The 22,312-nt window shown below is 37.4% G+C and overlaps 2 protein-coding genes across 2 annotated transcripts; both read left to right on the forward strand.

Annotated features, from left to right (window-relative positions):
* Positions 1 to 1,563: 1,563 nt before the first annotated feature.
* Positions 1,564 to 10,611, forward strand: LOC135646184 (uncharacterized). The gene is made up of 7 exons (XM_065165450.1): positions 1,564 to 3,018; positions 5,234 to 5,352; positions 7,577 to 8,143; positions 8,233 to 8,533; positions 8,969 to 9,134; positions 10,046 to 10,148; positions 10,241 to 10,611. The coding sequence occupies exons 1-7, from the start codon at positions 1,858 to 1,860 to the stop codon at positions 10,356 to 10,358; spliced, it is 2,535 nt and encodes an 844-aa protein (XP_065021522.1). The 5' UTR covers positions 1,564 to 1,857; the 3' UTR covers positions 10,359 to 10,611.
* A 7,011-nt stretch (positions 10,612 to 17,622) lies between these two features.
* LOC103993273 (purine-uracil permease NCS1-like) lies at positions 17,623 to 20,066 on the forward strand. Its single transcript, XM_009413277.3, has one exon. The coding sequence runs from the start codon at positions 18,055 to 18,057 to the stop codon at positions 19,720 to 19,722; it is 1,668 nt and encodes a 555-aa protein (XP_009411552.2). The 5' UTR covers positions 17,623 to 18,054; the 3' UTR covers positions 19,723 to 20,066.
* The last annotated feature ends 2,246 nt before the right edge of the window (positions 20,067 to 22,312 follow it).

The raw sequence follows: 22,312 nt of genomic DNA on the forward strand, positions 1-22,312 counted from the left end.
CTCATTCTATTCAAGTTTTACCTATTATCTCTCGGAAGATAGATGCTGGAAGAAAGACTACAAACTCATGGATCAAAGCATGGGCAGAGGTCCAGTCACAATCTACTCACTCGTCTGCTCCTATCCCAAAGGGATCAAACACAACACATGTACAAATGTGTACTTCCAAGACGCATACACAGTGACAGAGATAAGGATATGATAGCTTTTTTCCGTAGATATCGAGTCGTGTATTAGGCTTCGGAGAGACATAAAAAAGGCTTAGCTGCTACGGTAGGCAGTAGACTACTGTTGGACATGCAAAGTTGCGTTTCCGATCATGCAATCTCTCACGCTCCTGGACATGGAAGGTGAGGTCGATCAAGCAGGTCCGCGGGAGAGGTGCTGCCATCTTATCTCCAGTGCTGCTCACTGCCATGTCCTCAAGCTCCTGTGCCACGTGACGAGGAGGAACAAGGAACGGTGGAGCTTGCATTCAGTTCCCTCCCGTGATAATTGAAGCATGCAGCGATGATCTTGTTATCATCTTGACTCCTTGAGATCACTTCCTGACAAAGCACAATCTTTCATCATGCTGAATATTTTATGTTGAGCAAGGTCTAAAAGGCAGACATCAGAAATCCTTTTGTTCGCTTCATGAGCATTCCTCATCATGATGCAGATTAGTATAGTCTACACAAAAAGGAGATATTATCATATTCAAGATTATAGTGATAGCTTGATTCCCTATCATTCTTGTGGAAGATTTTGCTCATTGTAGCTTCTTTATATTGAGAAGGAAACAGGAAGTGGATGTTGCAAGGAAGACAAAGTTTGCAAGAAAGCAGCTCGTATGATTGATTGATAGGATGAATTAGCTGATCTGCATATTGCACATAGATAGAAACCAGAACTTTGGGTTTCTAGAAGTTACAATTCAAGTGCATAAAACATTAAGTGTTTCATTTATGCTGTCTTCCTTCAAAGTCCATGTTCAACTCAAACTGTTCCTCGTTCAACATCTTGGACTATATGCAAGAAAACTTGCATCATCTTCTTCATTCTCCTTACAACTTCAAGGATGAACATCTTAACTCTCCCTCTCACTCTCTCTCGTGTTTAGAGAAGGAGATGACAAGAATTAGAAGCCCCGACATGCAAATTAACATGAAGAAGAAGTTTGGATATCACATTCAACGAGCAACCTTGCACTAAAAACGTGCCGTAGGAGTAAAAGAAGGTCCTTCTCCACCATACCACCAACCCTTCAATGTGTAACCCAAAGAACAACTACCACAAATCCAACGGATCATACGGATGGACCCAATGCGAGCCATTCGATCCGGCCGTTGGATCCCCATCGAAGGGTCGTCGTGAGCCAATAAAAAACGCAGCCGATGGTACGGGATACACAAAGATCGGTTCAACACGGGATGGGGCCATGCAGGCCGTCCGATCGACATGGCGCCACGTGATCCGGCCCTCCAGATCTTTTTGTTCGCTTCCGGCCACGACGTGGGACGCGAATAATATTTATTATTATTGTCATTATTTTTCTCCACCCCTCTGATCCGTCCGTTGTTTCCAAATCGCCGCTTCTGTTCGTCTTCTTCCTTCTCCTCCCTTCTTTCTTCGTGGGATCTCCTTAATCATTCCCCCCTTTCTCTCGACCTCAAGAGGGAAAGAAGCCCCTTTCGTGCCTTTAAAAATGCCTACAGATCTCTTCGCCTTTTGCATCGTTTTGAGGCTTTTGTTTCCTGTTTTTCCGTGTTGATGGATCCGCAGAACCATCGAATTGGGTCAAATCAGGGTTTGTGAGAGGATTCGATGCGTTCTTTTTGGGGCTTTTTTGACTTCGGATATAGGTGGGTGTAGGGAATGGCGGATTTCCGGCAGAAGCAGGACACCGCTGACCAGGAATTCCGACGAGGTTTGGAGGAGCTGGTGCGCGGCCACATAGACGGATGCATGACCGCCGCCCTGGCTTCCTGTAGCTCCGCTGCTTCGGCTGTTGATAACGAGGACGACCCAGCACCCGGTGGCGGCGGCGACGGAGCCGACCAGCTCGCTCGACGAAGGAGGAGGTCGGACGTCGCGGGGGACGACCTCGCGGAGACGTCTGCTGCCGCGCGCCGCCACTCGCGGATCCTGAGCCGGTGGGTGGCACGCCAGGCTGAGGAGATGATTACCACCATCGAGAGGAGGAACCGGGAGTCGGAGCTTATGGCACTCGCGCGGCTCCACACCGTGTCTATGCTCGACAGTTCCTTCCTACGGGAGTCGCGGCGGTCGCAGACGACCGTCGAGCGCCCTGTGGCCGCCCGGGCTTCGTCCGTTCTCCAGAGGTGGCGGGAGCTCGAGGGCGCATCGTCCGCGGTCAGAGAGCGGCGAAGCCAACCCGCCCCGTCCCCCGCGGCCACGGCCAACAACAGTCGGAATGGTCCGGAAAGCCGTAGCCTTGCGGAGTCAATCGACGGCGCTAATCTCACCAGTAATGAGAGCGAAAACAATGAACACCACGAAGAGGGAAACGAGCCACTGGGATTAGCAAGCACGGCGCAAGACAGAGAGAGAGAGGTTACGGACGACAGGGAGTCGAGCAGAGAGCAGTCGCCCGATCTTGGGGACGGTTGGGATGGCGAGAGGGAGAGAGTAAGGCAGATAGTTCGTGGATGGATGATGGGCACCGCTGTGGCAGCGGACGCTGCCTTGCGAACCTTGCCACGAAGAGAGAGCCCTAGGAGTGACTGGCTTGGAGAAACGGAACGGGAGCGTGTGCGGCTGGCGAGGGAGAGAGTGCAGCTGGTGAGCCAGCAGAGGCATGCCCAGGGTAGCAGAACAGGAGAGATCGAGAGATCTCGTTCGGCAACAGACCATGGCAATGCTTCAGAGCAAGCCCGGAGACACCTGCCAAGGTTACGCGGTAGACAAGCTCTGCACGATCTGGTTATGAGAAATGTGCAAGAGAGGGAGAGGGAGCTTCAGGGCTTGTCAGAGCATCGAGCAGTTTCTTGCTTTGCTTATCGCAGTCGAATTCAGGTCAATTTTTAGATAATTCCTTTTTGTTATATAATAAATAAGACATCTTGAATCATTTTGACAGCCAGAATGTATTAGCAAATGTCGATTCAAACTCTAGGACCATAGTTGCCATATCCTATGGCAACCTGAGTTTAGATCTAGCTTAATACCTGGAGTATATCTTAGGCATCTGGGTGATATCCCAGAAAATGATCCTAGTAGTGACTTCACCTGCTTTAACTCAGTTATTTCATACATATTAAAATTTTTGTAAATATACTCAGGAAATATCTTAATGGAGCTTTACTTTAGTGTTAAGGGTGAACATGAACATTTGATATTTGGAGTATATAATTGAATTTTGTGGCTCCAGAAGAACTCGTATAGGCATCCAAATATCAGATAGTTCTGTATCATCTTAATTCATGCATATTTACTATTAATTCTGGCACATATAAACATATTTTACTTGCATATATGTTTCACAATAACAGATATTCATATTTCAGGTTGATAGTAGGGTTTATTTACCATCTAATCTTCAGCATTGACTTTGATGATGTACTAATCCATCCTCTGGTTCACTCCAAGAGTGACGTTTGAAAAAAAAGGTTGTTTTTCTTGTTTTCAAAATTGAAAATTAGAAGACCTTCTGTAGGAGGTAGATTTTCCATATCTGAGAAGACTTTGTCAGATATGACCCTAGAATCTCATATTTTATCCTTTACTCTATTGTTAGATAACATATGCAAAATATACTTTTTATTTTCTTTTTTCCTTCTTGGACCCAGTGAGTTCTAGGATTACAGACTCATCTGGAAGTCCACACTTAAATTAGTTTTATGAATATTAAATTATCGTTAATTGAATGTCCCATTCTTAATTAAATAGTGCTAATAATGTTCTACAGTCTGTAAGTAACCTAGAGGCACTATAATATGATTTCCTTAAGTTCATTTCAGATGTATTATCTCTTCATCGTAGTCTCTTCTCCTACTTCTGTATTCTATTTACTGAGACCATGTGATCTTATTACCTTGAGCCATGACTTGTCACCAGGATAAAACGATGAACAATTGTCTGAGGTAGACTCCTATGATTCACACACTTATCTAAATTTATAAAAATCTAGGTGTATGATTTTCTTTACTAATATGTAAGAGTATAATTATATAGTTAATGTAAGCATCCAACTTTCTATATAAGAGTATAATTACGTAGTTAATTCGAGCATCCAACTTTCGAAATAATGCTTGCGCTTATTGCTCAAATAAATCTTGCAGTAAAATCTGAAATTATTGTACTCCTTGCAAAATGCTAAATCTTTGTTAAAGAGTAGGCATCAGTGACTTCTTCAAACATTTTGTGATTTCCAATAATCTTATGTTCTCTTTTAGGCCCAATTTGGAGTGTATCCTATTTACTGAAACATTTAGCTACATAATGCTGAGGATTCCTTTGTGAAAATTGAACAATTAAAAATAGCACTATGTATTTCCAATTTGACCACCATAAAATGAATCCTGTCTAATAGATCTAGCATGGGGAAAAACTTAGAAGTAGATTAGTCTGTGATGCATCTTGGGAAAAAGGTTTTCGGGTGCTGAATTTAAATTTTGTTAAAAGCTTCAAAGTGTGATTTGAAGATACAAAGAAGAGTCCTACTTTGTCATGTCTTTTGCAATGGTTCAAGAACTAAGTGCCTACATGGTCCTGCCAAAATAAAAGCTACAACTGTTCAGTAAAATTCTATGTCTAGAATAATGATAACTTATGCTGGAACATTCTTTTACTAGTTGCATTGTCGAAACAAAAATCTCTTACCTTTTTCTTCTGAATCTAAGTTCCTTCTGCTGGACAATTATAAGTTGACTATTTGAATTCCTAAAATAACAGGACATTGCTCCTACAGGACCAAACTTTATATGACTTTATTATTATTATTATTATTATTATTATTATTATTATTATTATTATTATTATTAATTTGGAAATGCCAGAGCTAACTTGTTAGAAAATTATTACATGAATACATGCTACTCAGACATTTGAACTGATCTTAATTAGGGACTTGTAACTATGGGTTAAATACCATCAGAAATTATCTGGCATTACATTCTTTTATTTTGACGTCACTGGGAACTATATTTTGCAATCTTATGTTTCTATGATTAGCTATCTTGATACTTTGTGTTTTATCATCATAGTAATTGTTCTTGCAATCATAATCCAGTCCTTGCTTCGAGGAAGGTTCTTGCGAAATTCTGGACCAACTGAGGATGAGCGACGCTCTTCTGTTGCAGCTAGAGAATTAGGTCAACTGAGGCAGCACCATCCTGTATCTGGATTAAGGTATTTTTTTCTTTTCATAATAGTTACTGTAAGCTGTTTTACACATACTGATTCGTCAAGTATGTTCTTATTACATCTGGATTCATAATTGAGACAAATCCTGTTTGTATGAATTGGTTAAATCTTGCCTAGTACATATTTTATCAAAACTTATATTGTGAGAAATGCAACTGAAACTTCAATAACCAATTCATTATTAGCCACTGTGAAATGGATATCACTTGTTGATAATAATATACCAACAGCAAAAGCAGAATATAATAAATATTACTATGCTCTATGGATTTGGATCAGTATAGTTCTTCCCTGAAGGTTTCATGATTTTTATAACTTTAAGAAGTTACCATATGTATTCTTTTCTAAAAGGAAATTTATTATCTCAATTACCTTGTAACATCATAAGATGGGTCTTGTTTATCTAGTCGAAGTAAAGTATCCTATATCTAATGCCACCTTTCTTTCCCAACCTTGTTGTCAGCTATGTAGAGGATAAAGCAAAATGCACGTGAACATAAGTTTAATGAGGTCCTTGAGAGCAGTTAGTTTTAGCATGATACAAATAGGATGCAAGATATATAAATTAGGCAGTACTTAAATGGGTTTGAATAACCTTTTTTTTTTGTCATCGTCAGATAGATGAGATAACCATCTAATGTGGGTAGTGTTACTAATCTATGTATGATAATTGCCATTTTGGATAGCATAGTAGGATGTTATAGCAAGCTTGGTGGATTAGGGTGTCACGACCCGCTTGATGGGTAATTGATCCGTGAATCTCAGTGAGCCTGAACCATTAGTCCAAGATGCTAAGCCTAAGTTAATTGTATTAGACTTATCAAGCCCTTATAAATCAATCATGATCGACTAAATCAGGGCCTCAGAATCTTTCCCACTTAAAGGGTTTGACATCCACATCAAGGTCCGAGCATAGCCCTTATTAGATCTTAGCATTGTGTATATGAAGCATAGTTCAGTTGTGGCTCTATACAACGATGTGTCCTCTGACCTTGTATATGAGACATAATCCAGTTGTGGCTCTTTGTGGTGATGTGACCTCTGACCCTGTCCATGAGTAGCCATTTCCTACCTAAGTCTCTTACCATATCCCTATTAGGTTGGCTCTGATACTAATTGTCATAACCCAAGGTAATAGTAGTACACTCATCAATAATAGTGTTTGTCTACCTCTGATGTGAGACTAAATCGGGGCGTCACACATGACCACCCGCTAGCCCGAATGGACTAATTTATCATCAGGACAATGAGGCCATTTCCAGCCATGTGCACGAGCAGATGATTCTCTAGATCCTGGGAGGAGTTGAACACATCTTTCTAGACTCCTAAACAAGTCAGATAATTTCTCTCCTAAGCAGGAGTTGCACAAACTCCTTGTTGTTTCAACAGACATCAGAAGAAATTGAGTAGTCAATCATCAGATCATAGAGAAGAGTGACCCATTCAATGGTATTTACGTCCAATTCAATTTTCAACTTGTATTAATTAGAAATTAGAATAACAGTAGTCTCTATGTATGGCTTGTACCTCTTCTACAGACATCTTTGCCTATTTTGCTCTTGTTCTCCAGTAATAAAGTAGTCTATTTTTCTCTTTAATTAATCCTCGGTAGAATTTTTCCCTTGAATTGAGCAACTCTATGAGGGATTCAGCCATCAAATCATCAAGAGCAGTAGCCCTTTCATGGGTATCTGGTCTAGTTCAGTTTCAATGTATAATAATTAATTATGAATTAAAACATGTTAGCCTATGTATATATATGGTTTGTAACTCTTCTGTAGATATCTTTGGCTATTTTGTTCCAGCAACAAAGCACTTTATTTACTTTTGGATTAGATCCTTGGGGGACTATTCTGGTATAACATGGCTTAACTCCACAGCGTCTAGCTGATTACATTTAACTAACCTGTGCACAATCTAAATGTAGTTTAAATGGAGTTAAAAGGGTTAAGAGTCCACAAAAAATAAGCTGTACTTCATATTTCAGAGTGTGAAAATATTAAAAGGTAGTGAAATATAATGAAAATGCACATTTAACAAAAGGGAAACAGTAAAATTTTCTAATCAGTTAAGTCAATTTATAACCTCTAGTATGGCTTTTTGCTTATTAAATCTATTATATGGGAGTTCACTGTGCATTTCCTCATTCTTTTCATGGAGTGGTAATACAATTGCTAAAAGGATGACAAATTGTGTTTGTTAACACTAGGGAAGAACTTAACTCCAGACAAGAGAGTGTCATGTCCAGTCAAGCAAACAGTCGATCCGATGCATTTGACAGTCATGATACAAACAACCTTGATGAATCCCAAACAGATACTGGAATTTCTGAGATATATGAAGCAACAACGACACCTGTAACTGTTGAGACGGAAAACAGCACCGAAAGTGAAAATACAGAATGGACAGAATTCACAAGTCAAGTAGAAAATTGGCAGGAAAATGCAGTTGGGGAAGAGGATTGGCAACAGTCTACTGAAGATAGGTTTAGTGGATGGCATGATGGTAGTGAAGCTGAATATAGCGGGAATTGGCAAGAAAATATAGACCATGCACAGCCTCATGAAACACCTGAAGGGGATGCAGAAAATAGACATCATCAAGTGCATGGGTATTGGCAAGAAGATGATCCTCAAGAGACGCTCCCAATTTGGCACGACGAATCTTTACCTCCTCTGCAAGGCCAACAGTCCATTTCTATTAGAAGAGTTAATAGATTTATTCTTCCTGATGATGATAATGTATATAGCATGGAGCTCAGGGAACTCTTAAGCAGGTAACTAATGATCATTTATAGTCTACTCATATATAAACGAGATTACTTATTATATTCTTATCTACTAACTTAATGTCTTTATTCTGCAGGAGAAGCGTCTCTAATCTTCTTCGCAGTGGGTTTCGTGAGAGTCTAGACCAACTAATAGAGTCTTATGTTCGACGGCAAGAACATAATCCATTTGATTGGGATTTACAGAGAACGGAATCTGTATCTGATTCACAAGAGGTAGATCAGGGTCAACAGAGAGATGATATGATTGAGGACCAGCAAATTTCCATTGACGAGACCCCGCCAATGCTGCCATCTCCACCGATGCCACCGCCACAGCCACTTTGGCATTCAAATTTGCATCATACTAATTGGACTCGACGGAACATTCATAATTCAGTAAGCATCTCTCTCTCTCTCTCTCTCTCTCTCTCAATGTGGTGATTAAGGGAAGAAATTATATATCTTTCTCTTAATCTTTTGATAATTTCTTGCTTTTAGTCTTGTGATATCTTCGTTCTTAATTTTCAGCTGAAATATATCTAAATTAAATCATGCAATCAAACATTATGTGATACAATTTTCTTATGCCACTGGAGAGTTGTCTTATTTCTTGTAGCTTCAATTTAGGATCATTTTATGTTTGAAATTTGGGGTTGACTACTTGTTTGGTTATTCTGATGACTGCATCGTAGTTTTTCTTCAATTGAACAAAATCAAAGTGGCACTGGTTTTGCCTTAGTCCCAAAATGTATTTCAATGCTTATAGAATCTTCTTCTTGATCAAGATGAATTATATACTTAACGTTTAATCTGAAACCATTACTTTTTCAGGAATGGGATGCTATTAATGATTTAAGGGCTGATATGGCTAGGCTTCAGGAGGGAATGAGTCATATGCAACAAATACTGGAGGCATGCTTCGATATGCAGCTTGAGTTGCAGCGTGCAGTCAAACAGGAAGTTTCAGCAGCTTTAATTCGGTGTTCCAGTGGACAAGGTTTGTAGAAGCTTTTTGTGATAAGTTCATTTCTTTTCTGAAATGAGAAATTCTATTGAATATCTAATGGTACAATAATTTGATCTGATTCTATTAAGCACATGATGATCCTAGTTCTTTTTTACATTTCGATGATCAATAGAGTTACCTAATTAATCTGTCTACACAGTAGGCCTTCATGATGCAAGCTCAAAGGGGGAGATACATATGCTAAATGGAAAGAGCACTTCTTTTAGTTGACCGAGGATAAATCTTAGATTGATGCGGCTCTTATGGCATATCCAACGAAGCATGAATTTGATTTTCCTCACTGAAAGTTGTTTGTGAAAAATCATCAGTCTGGTACCTGATGAAGAATTATATCAAGACCAGAACAAGTTGAAAAATACAGAGCATAACATGGAGATATGCAAATCGAGTAAAGTCGCATGATAAAATTAAACAAACAAACCATAATACAGAAATCATGATGGTGAGCTGATGCACATGTCTGCAATTGGAGTTCTTGGGATGTCTATATTTGAAACAAAGTCATGGTAACTTGTGTGTATCGTAATGGAAAAAAGTTACCTAGCATTTTATTGATCCACTCACATGTAAAGGCCTCTTGGTGTACAAATGACACCTTATCCAATCAATTGTAGTGCCCATGTTCCATCAAATTCCAAAATTTCTCCTTTTCCTTGACCATGTATAAGATTTTTATTCTATGAATGCATTCCTTTTCCTATTTACATGGTGCCCATGACATCGGATTGTATCTGTCTGGACATGGTGGAACTTCATCGGTATCTTAATATTCATGCTAATGGACTTCTTTTTGTTCAGTACTCCCACTGCATTAGAGCAGATGTTTTGTGGTTCACAGACTCTTGTGTTGTTGCTGAAAATTTTCATTTATTTTTCATTAGGGGAGGAAGAAGAGTACTCGCAGGATGTATCGAGATGGTGTCACGTGAGAAAAGGGACTTGTTGCATCTGCTGTGATAGTCACATCGATTCTCTTCTTTACAGGTATGTGTTTCCTCTTACCCAGGTCAAACAGATCATGTAATTCGAGTGTGACAAATGCTTAATCATTATGCTGTCTTGATCTCTTCCATCAGATGTGGGCACATGTGTACATGTTCAAAGTGTGCAAACGAGTTGGCTCAAGCTGAAGGCAAGTGCCCGTTGTGCCGAGCACCAATACTTGAGGTAATTCGAGCCTACTCTGTAGCGTAAAAACTGAAACCAAATCAGATAGATGCAACAGCAGCAGCTTTGTAGCGGGAGTTGGCATGTCGATGGAAGAACTGTACATAGGTCTAGTCATTTTTTTTGGCCTTCGGCACCCTGATTATTCATCACTGAGAAAACTTGTCAAAGGGGTCATTAATTTTGATATTGGAAGGTTAAGTAGACTTTTAACCTTTTATTCATCATTGACATGCCTGTAGAAAAATTTTATGTTCAATTATTAGTATGTCTTTTGATGTGTTTTCTGATCCATGATAGATCCATTTTAATGTTTTTTTCTTTTTTGTGTTGTTAGTCTAATGCTTGAATATTTAAGAACAATGCTGGAAGGCGTAAGAATGTTACTACATGGCATTAGATTTTGAATCGACTTGGAAGGCGTAACAATGTATGTGGTTACGTGTGTTATGGAAGCCTAGTCAAGGAAGATGTTTGAGTTCGTTAGATAACACTTGGTTAGAGGTGAGTTTTTTCTAAGTATGAATTCCTACAAAATCTATATTGAGTATATATAACTACTCAGATTACGTGAGTTTTTTATTAGTGTTGTCGATAGGAATATAGTATAAAATAGACAATCTTAAAATTAAAATATACTAACTAAATAAAATTGATAGAGTTTCCTTTTGTGTTATATAACACGAATGAGTAATTATAAAGTTCATATTTACGGTAATATGGGTTTACAAGTGTTATGTATATCATATTTTAAAATTATCGTCATAAGACAATTAATAATAAACATATAATTCCATGACTTTTTTAGTAAGCATAACTATTATGACCTAGGATGGGCTAATTGGTCTATCAACTTTGTTTAGTCCGATCCACTGATCAAAATATTTAAAATAAAATTTATAATAATATAACTCTTATAATTTAATCTTAATTTTACCTACTTGGACTAATCGGGGGTGTTACAATCTCTCATACTTCGTACTTAAAGGCTAACATAACCAAGATGAAACTCTAGCATGGTACATATGAGACATAGCCCAATGGTGGCTCCATGATATGAGGAGTCCTCTGACTCGATTCACGGGTAGTCCTTTCCTACTTGAGCTCCCTCACCATGTCTAAATATTAGGTCAAGTCTAATACCAAAATGTCATGATCCAAGCATGATGGACTAATTAGCTTATTAATTTCGTTTGGTCCGAACCATTGGCCAAAATGTTTAAGCTAAAGTTTATAATAATACACTCATCAAACCCTTATAAGTCAATCTTAATCTTACCCACTTCCGATGTAAAACTAATCAAGGGTGTTATAATAATTTTATAACATAGCATATACAAAATAAAGATGTAAAATTCTATGTTGAAATAATTCAGAATGCTTATATATGGAAATATAGCAAATTCATGAATTTTAATGTCTCGTATCATAACATATACGTGCACTTCTACATCGCACGTTATGATAATATATACGTGCATTCACACATTGTACATCATAATATATACGTGCACTATTACACCGTACGTCATAATACATATATGCACTGTCACACCGTACGTCATAATATATACGTGTACTTTCATACCATATGTCATAATATATATGTGCACTTCCACACTGCATATCATAGTCTATAATATGCATTGTACTTCATAACATATCTATACACTCTCACATAGCACGTCATCGTATATACATGTATACAAGATATTTTTATTATAATTTTTACAAATACATATATAAGCTTATGGCATTTTATGCTTACAAATACATACATAAGCTTATGACTAACTCATAACGATCATCTCATTTGAAACATATTTTTCAAGATACATTATGCATAAGATAATTTATACGATTACTATTTTATAGTGAATTAAACTTATACTTACCATATTGAACTAAAAAAATAATGATACCAATGAAAGACCAAGTTTCTTAGTGATTGAGTATGCTAGGAAGCGATACATCTATCAAACTGATAGCATAAAGTCATGAGATACGTTAATTAAGAGCCCTACCTCTTGAATTATCAATTTATAATAATTTATTACAATAATTCATAAATTTTTTTGATAAAATCCCTCTTAAATAAACTATTATTAAGCTGAAAACTTATATAGATTCCACTAAATATTCTAACAATTCACTCTATAATCAGATGAACTAGCTAGCATCAATCAATCCATTGCACCATTTTGCAAAGAAATTTTACGTCACTATTCTAGCTGACCAAACGATCTTGAATTATCATAAAATATTATAAAAACAAAAAAACATAAAAATAAGTATATATCAAAATTTAACTTAAAACTAAATTATTTGGAGACTAAACGATTCTCCTAATTTAACTATTAGCACATATTCTATTATGTTGAAATTGGGTTGAGAATGTCTAAACTTATAAACCTCATATCTTTGTGTATAGATATGATATTCACTCAATTTCAAATCTCATAGGAAACATATTTAAATGATATAGTCTAATCATATCCCGAAGTAGGTCAATTTAATTTGAATAAAATCACTTCTTAAAAAATAAAGGATTATGAGTACCTCAGATCGAGACAAAGCACCGATCTTATATAATATGAAACTAGAAGTCTTAGAATCATAAGAGAATCATACAAAATATATCCAAAAAGTAAAGATAAATTCAAAGTCTAGGTTACTTGAAAGTAGCTAAAAAGATTAGCTTATAATTTGTAAAATTGAAACCCATAAGAAAAATTGGGTTTTTCTTATCTCACTCTTCCTTAGAGTTAAGGTTTCTTAGCCTCCATAAAAAAAAAAAAGTTGAGAGAATAACTGAAAAAAAAAAAAAAGAGAGAGAAAGGGCCATGGGTTATCATGTTGGTAAAAAGATAAGATCAAAATTAATGTAAAGGTGCTTAAGAGGTTACATTGAGGTCTAGGGTTCAATCTCATTAGGTCTCATTTCAAGTTTTTATTTTTTATTTTTAATAATATAATTTTAATGTTACAGTAACTTTAATTGAGTTTAATTTGGTTTGACAAAGATGATATTTTTATCTAAACTCATCCTTTAATCTCACTTACGTATCTCAACATTTAGTATAACACTTCTCTTTGATTTGTATTCTCGTTTAATTTTTCATTACTCCATCCATGGCTAACTAGCTTATGATCCTCCATAAATATAATATTTAAAACTCAAACTTCCTTATGTTTAAAATTTAATCACTACTTCTAATCACTATATACATGTTTTTTACCATAACCTAATCTCATATTCAAGTCCTCTAACACTCTTTGGCTAGTTATGCTATGCTTATCATAAATATTAATGCTTATGAATGCTCAACTAATATTTCATAGAACACCGAATATGATATTTTTGAAAAGCATACATTACAATCTTAAACGTTGAAAACATAAGTATGTCATTTATCATATTTATCAAGTATAGACATCACAAATGAAGTGAGTGTAACATATACATATTTTTTGTGCTTCTATTGGCATACTAGTTATAATTCAATGTGCGTGAGACTCGACACTACAATCTTCCCCTCTTATCTCTTCTTCCCTTTTCCATCCTCTATTACCTGATTCCTTAGTAGCACATTGACTAAAGTGAAGTTTTTCTCCTTTCTACCAAGAATATGTACAACACATTCCTTGTATGTCAAATTTTCATCCAGGGTTATTGGTTGTTCTTCCTGTCATAAAAAGAATCTAAAATATACTTTCTCAATATTGATATATGAAATGCATTATGCACCTTTGCAATATACTTTCTCAATATTGATATATGAAATGCATTATGCACCTTTGCTAATGTAGAGAGTAAGACTAGTCTATATATCACATCACCAATTTAGTTAAGAATTCCATATGGTACTATATATTGAGCACTTAACTTGTATTTCTTCCAAATCCTCATAACTCCTTTATGCTGCCTTCATTTTTTTATGAATCTTTTCTATTGCTTATGTTATTTCTCTCACCAAATCTAATCCCAAATATTTTTTTTCACCCATCTCATCCTAATGAACATGTGATCTATACTTTCTATTAGATAGTGCTTCACATGGTGTGATCCTAATGGTTGCCTAGTAATTGTTATTGTAGGTAAAATCAAAAGTAAATATTTACTTCGTGAACTCTTAAAGTTCATGACACAAGCTCTTAGTATATCATCTAATATATGAATAATTCTTTTTAATTGACTATTTGTTTGAAAATGAAAAGCAATGTTAAAGCTAACTTTATCCCAGTGCTCTATGTAGACTCTTAAATCCTGATGTAAATCTAGAATAACTATTTGACACAATGGATACTACCATACCATGGAGTCTAATTATCTTCCGGGTATATAATTAAGCATATTGATCCATGAAATAATTAGCATAAATAAGTAAAAAGTGAACTATCTTAGTCAATCGATCCACAATAATCCAAATTTCATCATGTCTCTTGCTGGTCTTAGGCAAACACATGACAGAATCCATGTTGATATCTACACATTTCCATTAGGGTATTTGTAATGATTTTAAAGTACCTGCTAGCTTTTGATGTTTGATTTTGATTTGTTGATATGTAAGACACTTATCAACAAATTGGATCACATCTCTCTTCATTCTTGATCACCAATAATGCTCTTTTAGATTCCTATACATCTTAATTGTTCTATGGTGTATTAAGTATAGAGATGAGTATGCCTCCATTAAAATTTCTTGCTTTAGATCATGGTCCTCTAGTATACATAATCTACTTCAAAATATGATTACCCCTTCATCAATATATTTTTTTTTTCTGCCTTAATATTATACTTCAATATATTCAAATAAGGATCGTTAACCTATAACTTTTTTATTTTTTTTCCAAAAGAGTTGACTATAGTGATAGTGTTGCTAATTTCCCCATTAAACTTTTAAGGATCATCTCATATTCAATTTTTTGTATTTTAATATGGAGAGGTCTTTGAACTATTGATAAAGTAGCTAAATTGGTTGACTTTCTACTCAATTCATTAGCAAATACATTCATTTTCTCTTAAGATAGTAATTGATCACACAATCATAATCTTTTGCTAACTCATCTCCTCTACCTTGTATTTAAATCCTTTTGAGTAAAAAAATATTTCAAACTCTTATAATAAATATATATTTTATATTTCTCCCCATAAAAATAATATCGCCATATTTTTAGGGTAAACACTACCATTACCGATTCTAAATCATGGGTTGGATAGTTCTCCTCATAATGTTTTAGTTGTCTTGAGACATAAGCTATAACTTTGTCATTATGCATCAAAATACATCGTAAATCATTTTTGGATGTATCACTATACATCATAAATCCTTCTGAGCCAAATGGTACTGCAAGAATTAGAATTAAAATCAATCTTCTTTCTAGTTTTTGAAAACTATTTTCAAGAGCCTTAATCTATTCAAATTTAATATTCTTTCTTATCAATTGGGTGAGAGATAATGTTGTCGTGAAGAATCCATATACAAAATGTCTATAATAACTACTTACAAGAAAACTCATTACCTCCATTATAGTAGTCAACCTAGGTCAGCTAACTGCTTCTACCTTAGTTAGATTCATTGAGATCCTTTCCTTAGATATATTATGCCCAAAGAACATTATCTTTTTTAGTCAAAATTTACACTTCTTAAAGTTTGCATATAATTATTTTTTCTTCAAAATACTCAAAGTTGTTATTAAATATTTTGTATGTTCCTCCTTAGAGTGTGAATATATCAAAATATCATCAATAAAAACTATCATAAATCTATCTAGATATTCCCTAAATACCTTGTTCACTAAGTTCATAAAAATGGTTGGTACATTTATTAAACCGAATGGCATCACTAAAAATTCAAAGTATCCATATTTGGTCTTCAAGGCGGCCTTAGTACCCATTTATGGTCTTCAAGGCGACCTTAGGAATGCTCTCCTTGATTTTCAATTGATAATATTCTAATCTCAAATAAATTTTGAAAAATATAAATACACCTTACAATTGATCAAACAAGTCATCAATTCTAAGAGTAGATATTTATTTTTAATAATTACCTTATTCAACTCTCTATGTCTATGCACAAACACATTGTCCAATGTTTTTTTCTTTATAAATAGGACTAGTGTTCCGTGACGAAAAACTAGGGCAAATGAATCATTTATCAAGGAGCTCCTACAATTCTCTTTAACTCTTTCATTTATACTAAAATCATTCTATAATATGCTTTGAAAGTATATTCAGTGTCCGACATTAAGTTTATGATGAATTCAACCTTCCTATCTAATGGCAATCCATGGAGGTTATCTGAAAACATTTCAAAGAATTTGTTCACAATCAACATATCCTTTGGCTTAAACTTTGGTTCTACCTTAGTATCAATCACATTTGCTAGATATATTGTGCATCCATCATTTAAAAGTCTTATTGCTTTTATTATCGAGCATTGATGTCTTTTCTTCAAAACCAGCATATACAAACTCTGCTAATCCTAGAGGTTGAAATATTACCCTCTTCTTATTGTAGTTAATAAAATCATGATATTTAGACAATCGATCCATGGCCAGTATAACATCAAAATCTTATATATTCACTATTATTATATATGTAATTAATTTTTTATCGATAGTCTGAATTAGATAAAATCTCAAACCCTGACCCGAATATATTATATCCCCTATTAGAACAACTATATAATACATTACATCCATTAAGTAATTTAAATAGTTTGTCTAGTTTCTCCATACAAGCTAGTGTGCATGATACCAGAATTAATTAATGCATATAAAAAAAATATCATAAATAAATATCTCACTTGAGATTACTCATAGACTAACCTTTACTTTTGTCTTAGTCATCATAAAGATTTTGCTTAGTATTCTTCTTTATTTTGATAAGATTATTATGTAATTTTTTGTTAAATATTTAGACTTTTCACACTAAAAATATAATCATTTACCTTTAAGATATTTTTTCATATAATTCTTTCCACATTAGGATAAGTAGATCTTTGCACTTGGGATAGTATCGTAAGTACTGAGAGTAACATATACATATTATTTATATTTCTATTGATATACTAATTATAATCTAATATATGTGAGACTCTAGTATTACATGAATAGGGTTCTTCCATCATTCAAAATATATGATCGAAGGCGAAAAAAACAATCGGAGAGAATTTAAGAGTTTAAAATATAGAAAATATATTTAGTTGATGTATTGCTATTATTGAACTTCATGTATCGAGTCCCCTTAGAACGTCATGCTGACACGTGGAAGGACGCTGATACGACGGAAGTGAGAGTAAAAAGGCGATGGATTCCATTTCCGTCGTCGGTTGGATTCCATTTCCTGGATTCCATTTTACCGTAGAATTCCTTTCGGCGTACGCGTATGCTGAGACGTGGCACCAGCATGGTGGAAAAACACGTGGTATGACTTTGGAAGTCACACACATGGTTAGAGAAAAGCGTTCCCGTACTTCCTCTCAGATCCAATTATTCCTGCTTTTTCCATTGGTGCTTACGTCACATAAAAGAATTCCCGTAACTTCCCATGAGTTGTCATGTTCCCTTTCGTTGACAGGGGAGTCAGCCACATCTCCCGGTCGCCATCCTCTCTCTCTCTCTCTCCCCCTTCGGATTCCTCCAGCCGCAGCGGTACTTCCCATACTTTAGATTCCACAGCGTCTTCCATCTCTCTCTTACGGACACACGCCCAATTCCCATGGAGTCCAAATGCCTCCGTCTCCGTTCCAACCTTCCTCTCCATCCCTCCACCCGCTCTTCCGCCGAGGCCACTACCAGAGACCGCGGCTCCTATTCACTCCCCATCAAACTCGACCGCCGATGCTTTCCCGCCACCGCCACGCCTCCCCTTAGCTTTAAGCACGCGCCCATTCGCCCTCCTTCCTCCCTTCTTGTAGTCCCCAAGTGCTCTTCCGATCCCGATGCCGCTACCGGCGGCTCCGACCTCGCCCCCGTCCCCGTCTCCGCCCGCACCTTCACCGCCTGGGACATGGCCAGCCTCTGGGTGGGCCTCGTCGTGGGTGTTCCCGCCTACTACCTCGCCGGCAGCCTCGTCAACCTCGGCATGGCCTGGTGGCAGGGCGTCGCCACCGTCTTCGTCGCCAACCTCGTCGTGCTCTTCCCCCTCGTCCTTACCGGCGTCCCCGGCACCCGGTACGGCGTGCCCTTCCCGGTCCTCGCCCGCGCCGCGTTTGGCGTCCGCGGCGCCCACGTCCCGACCCTCCTCCGCGCCCTCGTCGGCTGCGGATGGTACGGCATCGAGACCTGGATCGGCGGTCAGGCCGTGTTCCTCCTCCTCCCGGCCGCGCTCAAGAGTTCCGCCTCCGCACTGTCCGTCATTCCCTGGCTGGGCACCTCACCGTTGGAGTTCTCCTGCTTCTTGGTCTTCTGGCTGGCCCAAATGGGCACCATCTTGCGGGGGATGGACGGGATTCGGGAGCTCGAGAAGTACTCGGCGCCGATCCTCATCGTCCTCTCGTCGGCCCTCCTCTGCTGGGCCTACGTCAAGGCCGGCGGCTTCGGGCGCATGCTTTCCACGCCTTCCCGCCTCTCCACCGCCGAGTTCTGGAATCTCTTCTTCCCTTCGCTCACCGCCAACATCAGCTACTGGGCGACGCTGGCGCTCAACATCCCGGACTTCACCCGCTACGCTCGCAGCCAGAAGGACCAAATCCTCGGCCAGGCCGGCCTCCCCGTCTTCATGGGCGCCTTCACCTTCCTGGGCCTGGCGGTGACCTCCGCCACCGAGGTCATCTTCGGCCGCGTCATCTCCGACCCCATCCACCTCCTTGGCCAGATAGGGGGCCTCTCCACGACCATCGTCGCCATCTTCGGCATCAGCCTCGCCACCATTACCACCAACATCGCCGCCAACGTGGTCGCACCCGCGAACGCCCTCGTGAATCTTAGCCCGTCGGCGTTCACGTTCCGTAAGGGCGCCCTCTTGACTGCTTTGCTGGGCATCGCTTTCCAGCCCTGGAGGCTGCTGAGCTCCAGCGAGAGCTTCGTCTACACTTGGCTGCTCGGGTACTCCGCGCTCATGGGACCAATCGGAGGCATAATTATAGCCGATTACTACCTGGTGAAGCGGATGGAACTGGACATGAGTGCGTTGTACTCGAACGACCCGCGAGGCCCTTACTACTATCAGAAAGGATTCAATGTCGCGGCAATGGCCGCTCTGGTTGCGGGCATCCTACCGATACTGCCGGGCCTCCTTCACAAAGTCGGCATTTTGGCAAGCACTTCGGGGGCATTCGTTGTGGCCTACAACAACGCCTGGTTCGTGAGTTTCTTCATCGCTGGTGTTGCCTACTGGATTCTTTCTAGCTCAGGAAGAAGGTGGAAGGGCGCTCATAATGCTTGATATAGTATCGTCGATTCCTGCATCAACAACAAGAAAACAATTCTTAGCTGAAAGCTGAAGCCATCTAAAGAAGTAAACTGAGAATGAATCAAAGCAATAGTTCCCTTGCTTGTTTAATTGAAGATGATTGGTCTGTAATGTGTTCATGGTGAACTGTTGAGATAAGTAATTAAGGGCATCAGCTCAAGATGAGGTGAAGAGGTTTCAGCAGTTCATATGTCTTATTTTACACTTGAATTTATTTAGTGATTTCTTTAAAATTCTTTCTCATTGGTGTATTTAGATTGTATCAATGCAAAATAATACTTTGGAATAAATGTTTTGATGTTTCTCTGTTTCCAAAAGTGTACAAGTCTAATTATGTAACCATGTAAAGACCTCTATAACAATCTCATTAACCTGTAGACATTTCCAATTTTTAACATCATGTCTTTACCTTTGGGACTCTGTTGTTAAATTTGAAATTTAACTATGAAAATTCTCATGCAACAATCTAAAGTATCAAATTACAGATAAAAAAGAAAATCTTAATAGTTAATACCATATTTCTTGTTCTTTCCCTGAAAATTCTACTTGCCAATATACCATTTATAGGGTTGACATAAGCATCACAATCCTCTGCATGTATACTCCCATACACAATTCATGAAAAGATGTTAGCTATACTTCAGTCAAATGTCTAATAAATTTAATCGGAGTTAAAGTTTCGATTTCAGATAAGTCCAGCAGTCATGATTTAGAGCCTTCAATGATAGATAGCATAGCAACTTACAGAAGCTTTATTTTACTCAACTAAACAGCAAGAAATTAAAGTTAGCTAGTGCTCAACCCCAATTCCACAAAATGTTTGCCAAGAGCCAGCTCAAACTAGCTAATATGCTTGTGTTTATTAAGGACTAGCAGATGTGGAAAAGCCTGTTTGCAAAATCTAGACAGTGAAGACCCACAAGTTGTATGACAAAAAGAAATAGCATATGGGGACATACCTTTGTCCATTACTATGTGCTCCAGCAAATTTCCTGTTATAAAATTGCCAACTTGAACAGCCTGGGAGTGATTCTTGCTCAATTATCAAAAGCTCATCAATGCCAACCCATCCCATAGCTTGACGAAATATATAAAAGAGCAATTATTTGTGGAGCATGATCACATTGTGTTCATCAACATGAAAATAAATTATTTGATTGCCAGTGCACTTCACATAAATATGCTACAACCTACTAGTTGGATTTGATCAGATGAGGATGACACAATGGTCATAATATCTAGAAATACTAGCAAATCATAACATTGTCAATGGTGTGACCTAACTCTGTCCCTTTCCAATTGCAGGAAGTTTTCTTTTGTATAATACATTCCAATAATATGTCTAAACTAATTAAATGCAAGATTAATGGTTTTCCTTTTAGTAGACCAAACACCTAATGCAGGTATCTGCAACTAAGACAACTTAGCTGCAGGTTTTCAGTAATTTAATCAGTAGTGTCCTAGAAGAAGTTCTGTATGCAAGTCAAGGCAAAGTATTTGTTTTTTTTTTTAACCACAAGAAATAATGCAGGTCCATGACCTTTTTGCATATAATCAAATAAAAAGACAAAGAAGTATGAAACAATACATATTGGTCCAATTATTGAATATTGAAATGACAAGTGCTACATTCATCATGACAGATGCAAATTTAGCATTGAAGTTTATGAAGATCAACACATGAACTTATGCTGCACATTACAATGTAGGAAATTACAATTTCCCAAAAAACGAACAGCAGATATATGAAAATAGAATTAGAGTTTTTAGCATGAAAATAAGCAGTAGGCATTAAGAATGAAATGCTTGAGGGATCGAAAAATCAGAGTATAGTTTCAAGCCCCAAACTTTCTGGTCTTTGTACGTAAAGTCATTTTTGAGTCGGCCCATTTAGTTGGGACTTACGATTTTATTATCGTTGTTGTTTTTGACATGAAGTCTTTTCTGTCCTCTACTTCTAGCCTTGCTTTCCATTGGTTGATCTATAAAATATATTAATTGAAACAAAAATTTATAGTATTAAATTATCATTTAAAATTATAAGATTGACTCAACTTTTAGATGCACTAACCTCACTGCTGCTCTTTAAAAAAAAGCACTTCATCTGAAAAAATAAAGATCCAAGTGTAACACTCCGTTTAATATCTCAAGAGTGTTTAAAGACAAAACTGACTCTAAACAAAAAAGGTCTAAGTGTAACACTCCATTTAATAAGAGTATTTAAAGATTAAATTGACTAAGAAGGATTTAATGAGTATATTATTATTATCCTAGCCGTAAACATTTTGGACTTGTATAATTGGCTCAAAGAAGTTAATATAACAAATTAACAATTATACTATTAGACCGGGTCATGATAACAGAGCCCCCACTTGGCTAGAACTCACATATACCATATAAGTCAATCTAGTCTTTAGACTCTCTCTATGTGAATTGGACCATATAAGTCGATCTAATCTTTAGACTCTTTCGATGTGAATCGGGCCTTACATTAAGGACCATATGGGCTTTTCAAATGTCTCTGCCATTCCTATTATTACAAAAAAAATGAAAAAAAATGAAA

This window comes from Musa acuminata, chromosome BXJ3-8 (genome assembly GCF_036884655.1).
Source record: "Musa acuminata AAA Group cultivar baxijiao chromosome BXJ3-8, Cavendish_Baxijiao_AAA, whole genome shotgun sequence".
In the NCBI taxonomy this organism is placed as follows: domain Eukaryota; kingdom Viridiplantae; phylum Streptophyta; class Magnoliopsida; order Zingiberales; family Musaceae; genus Musa; species Musa acuminata.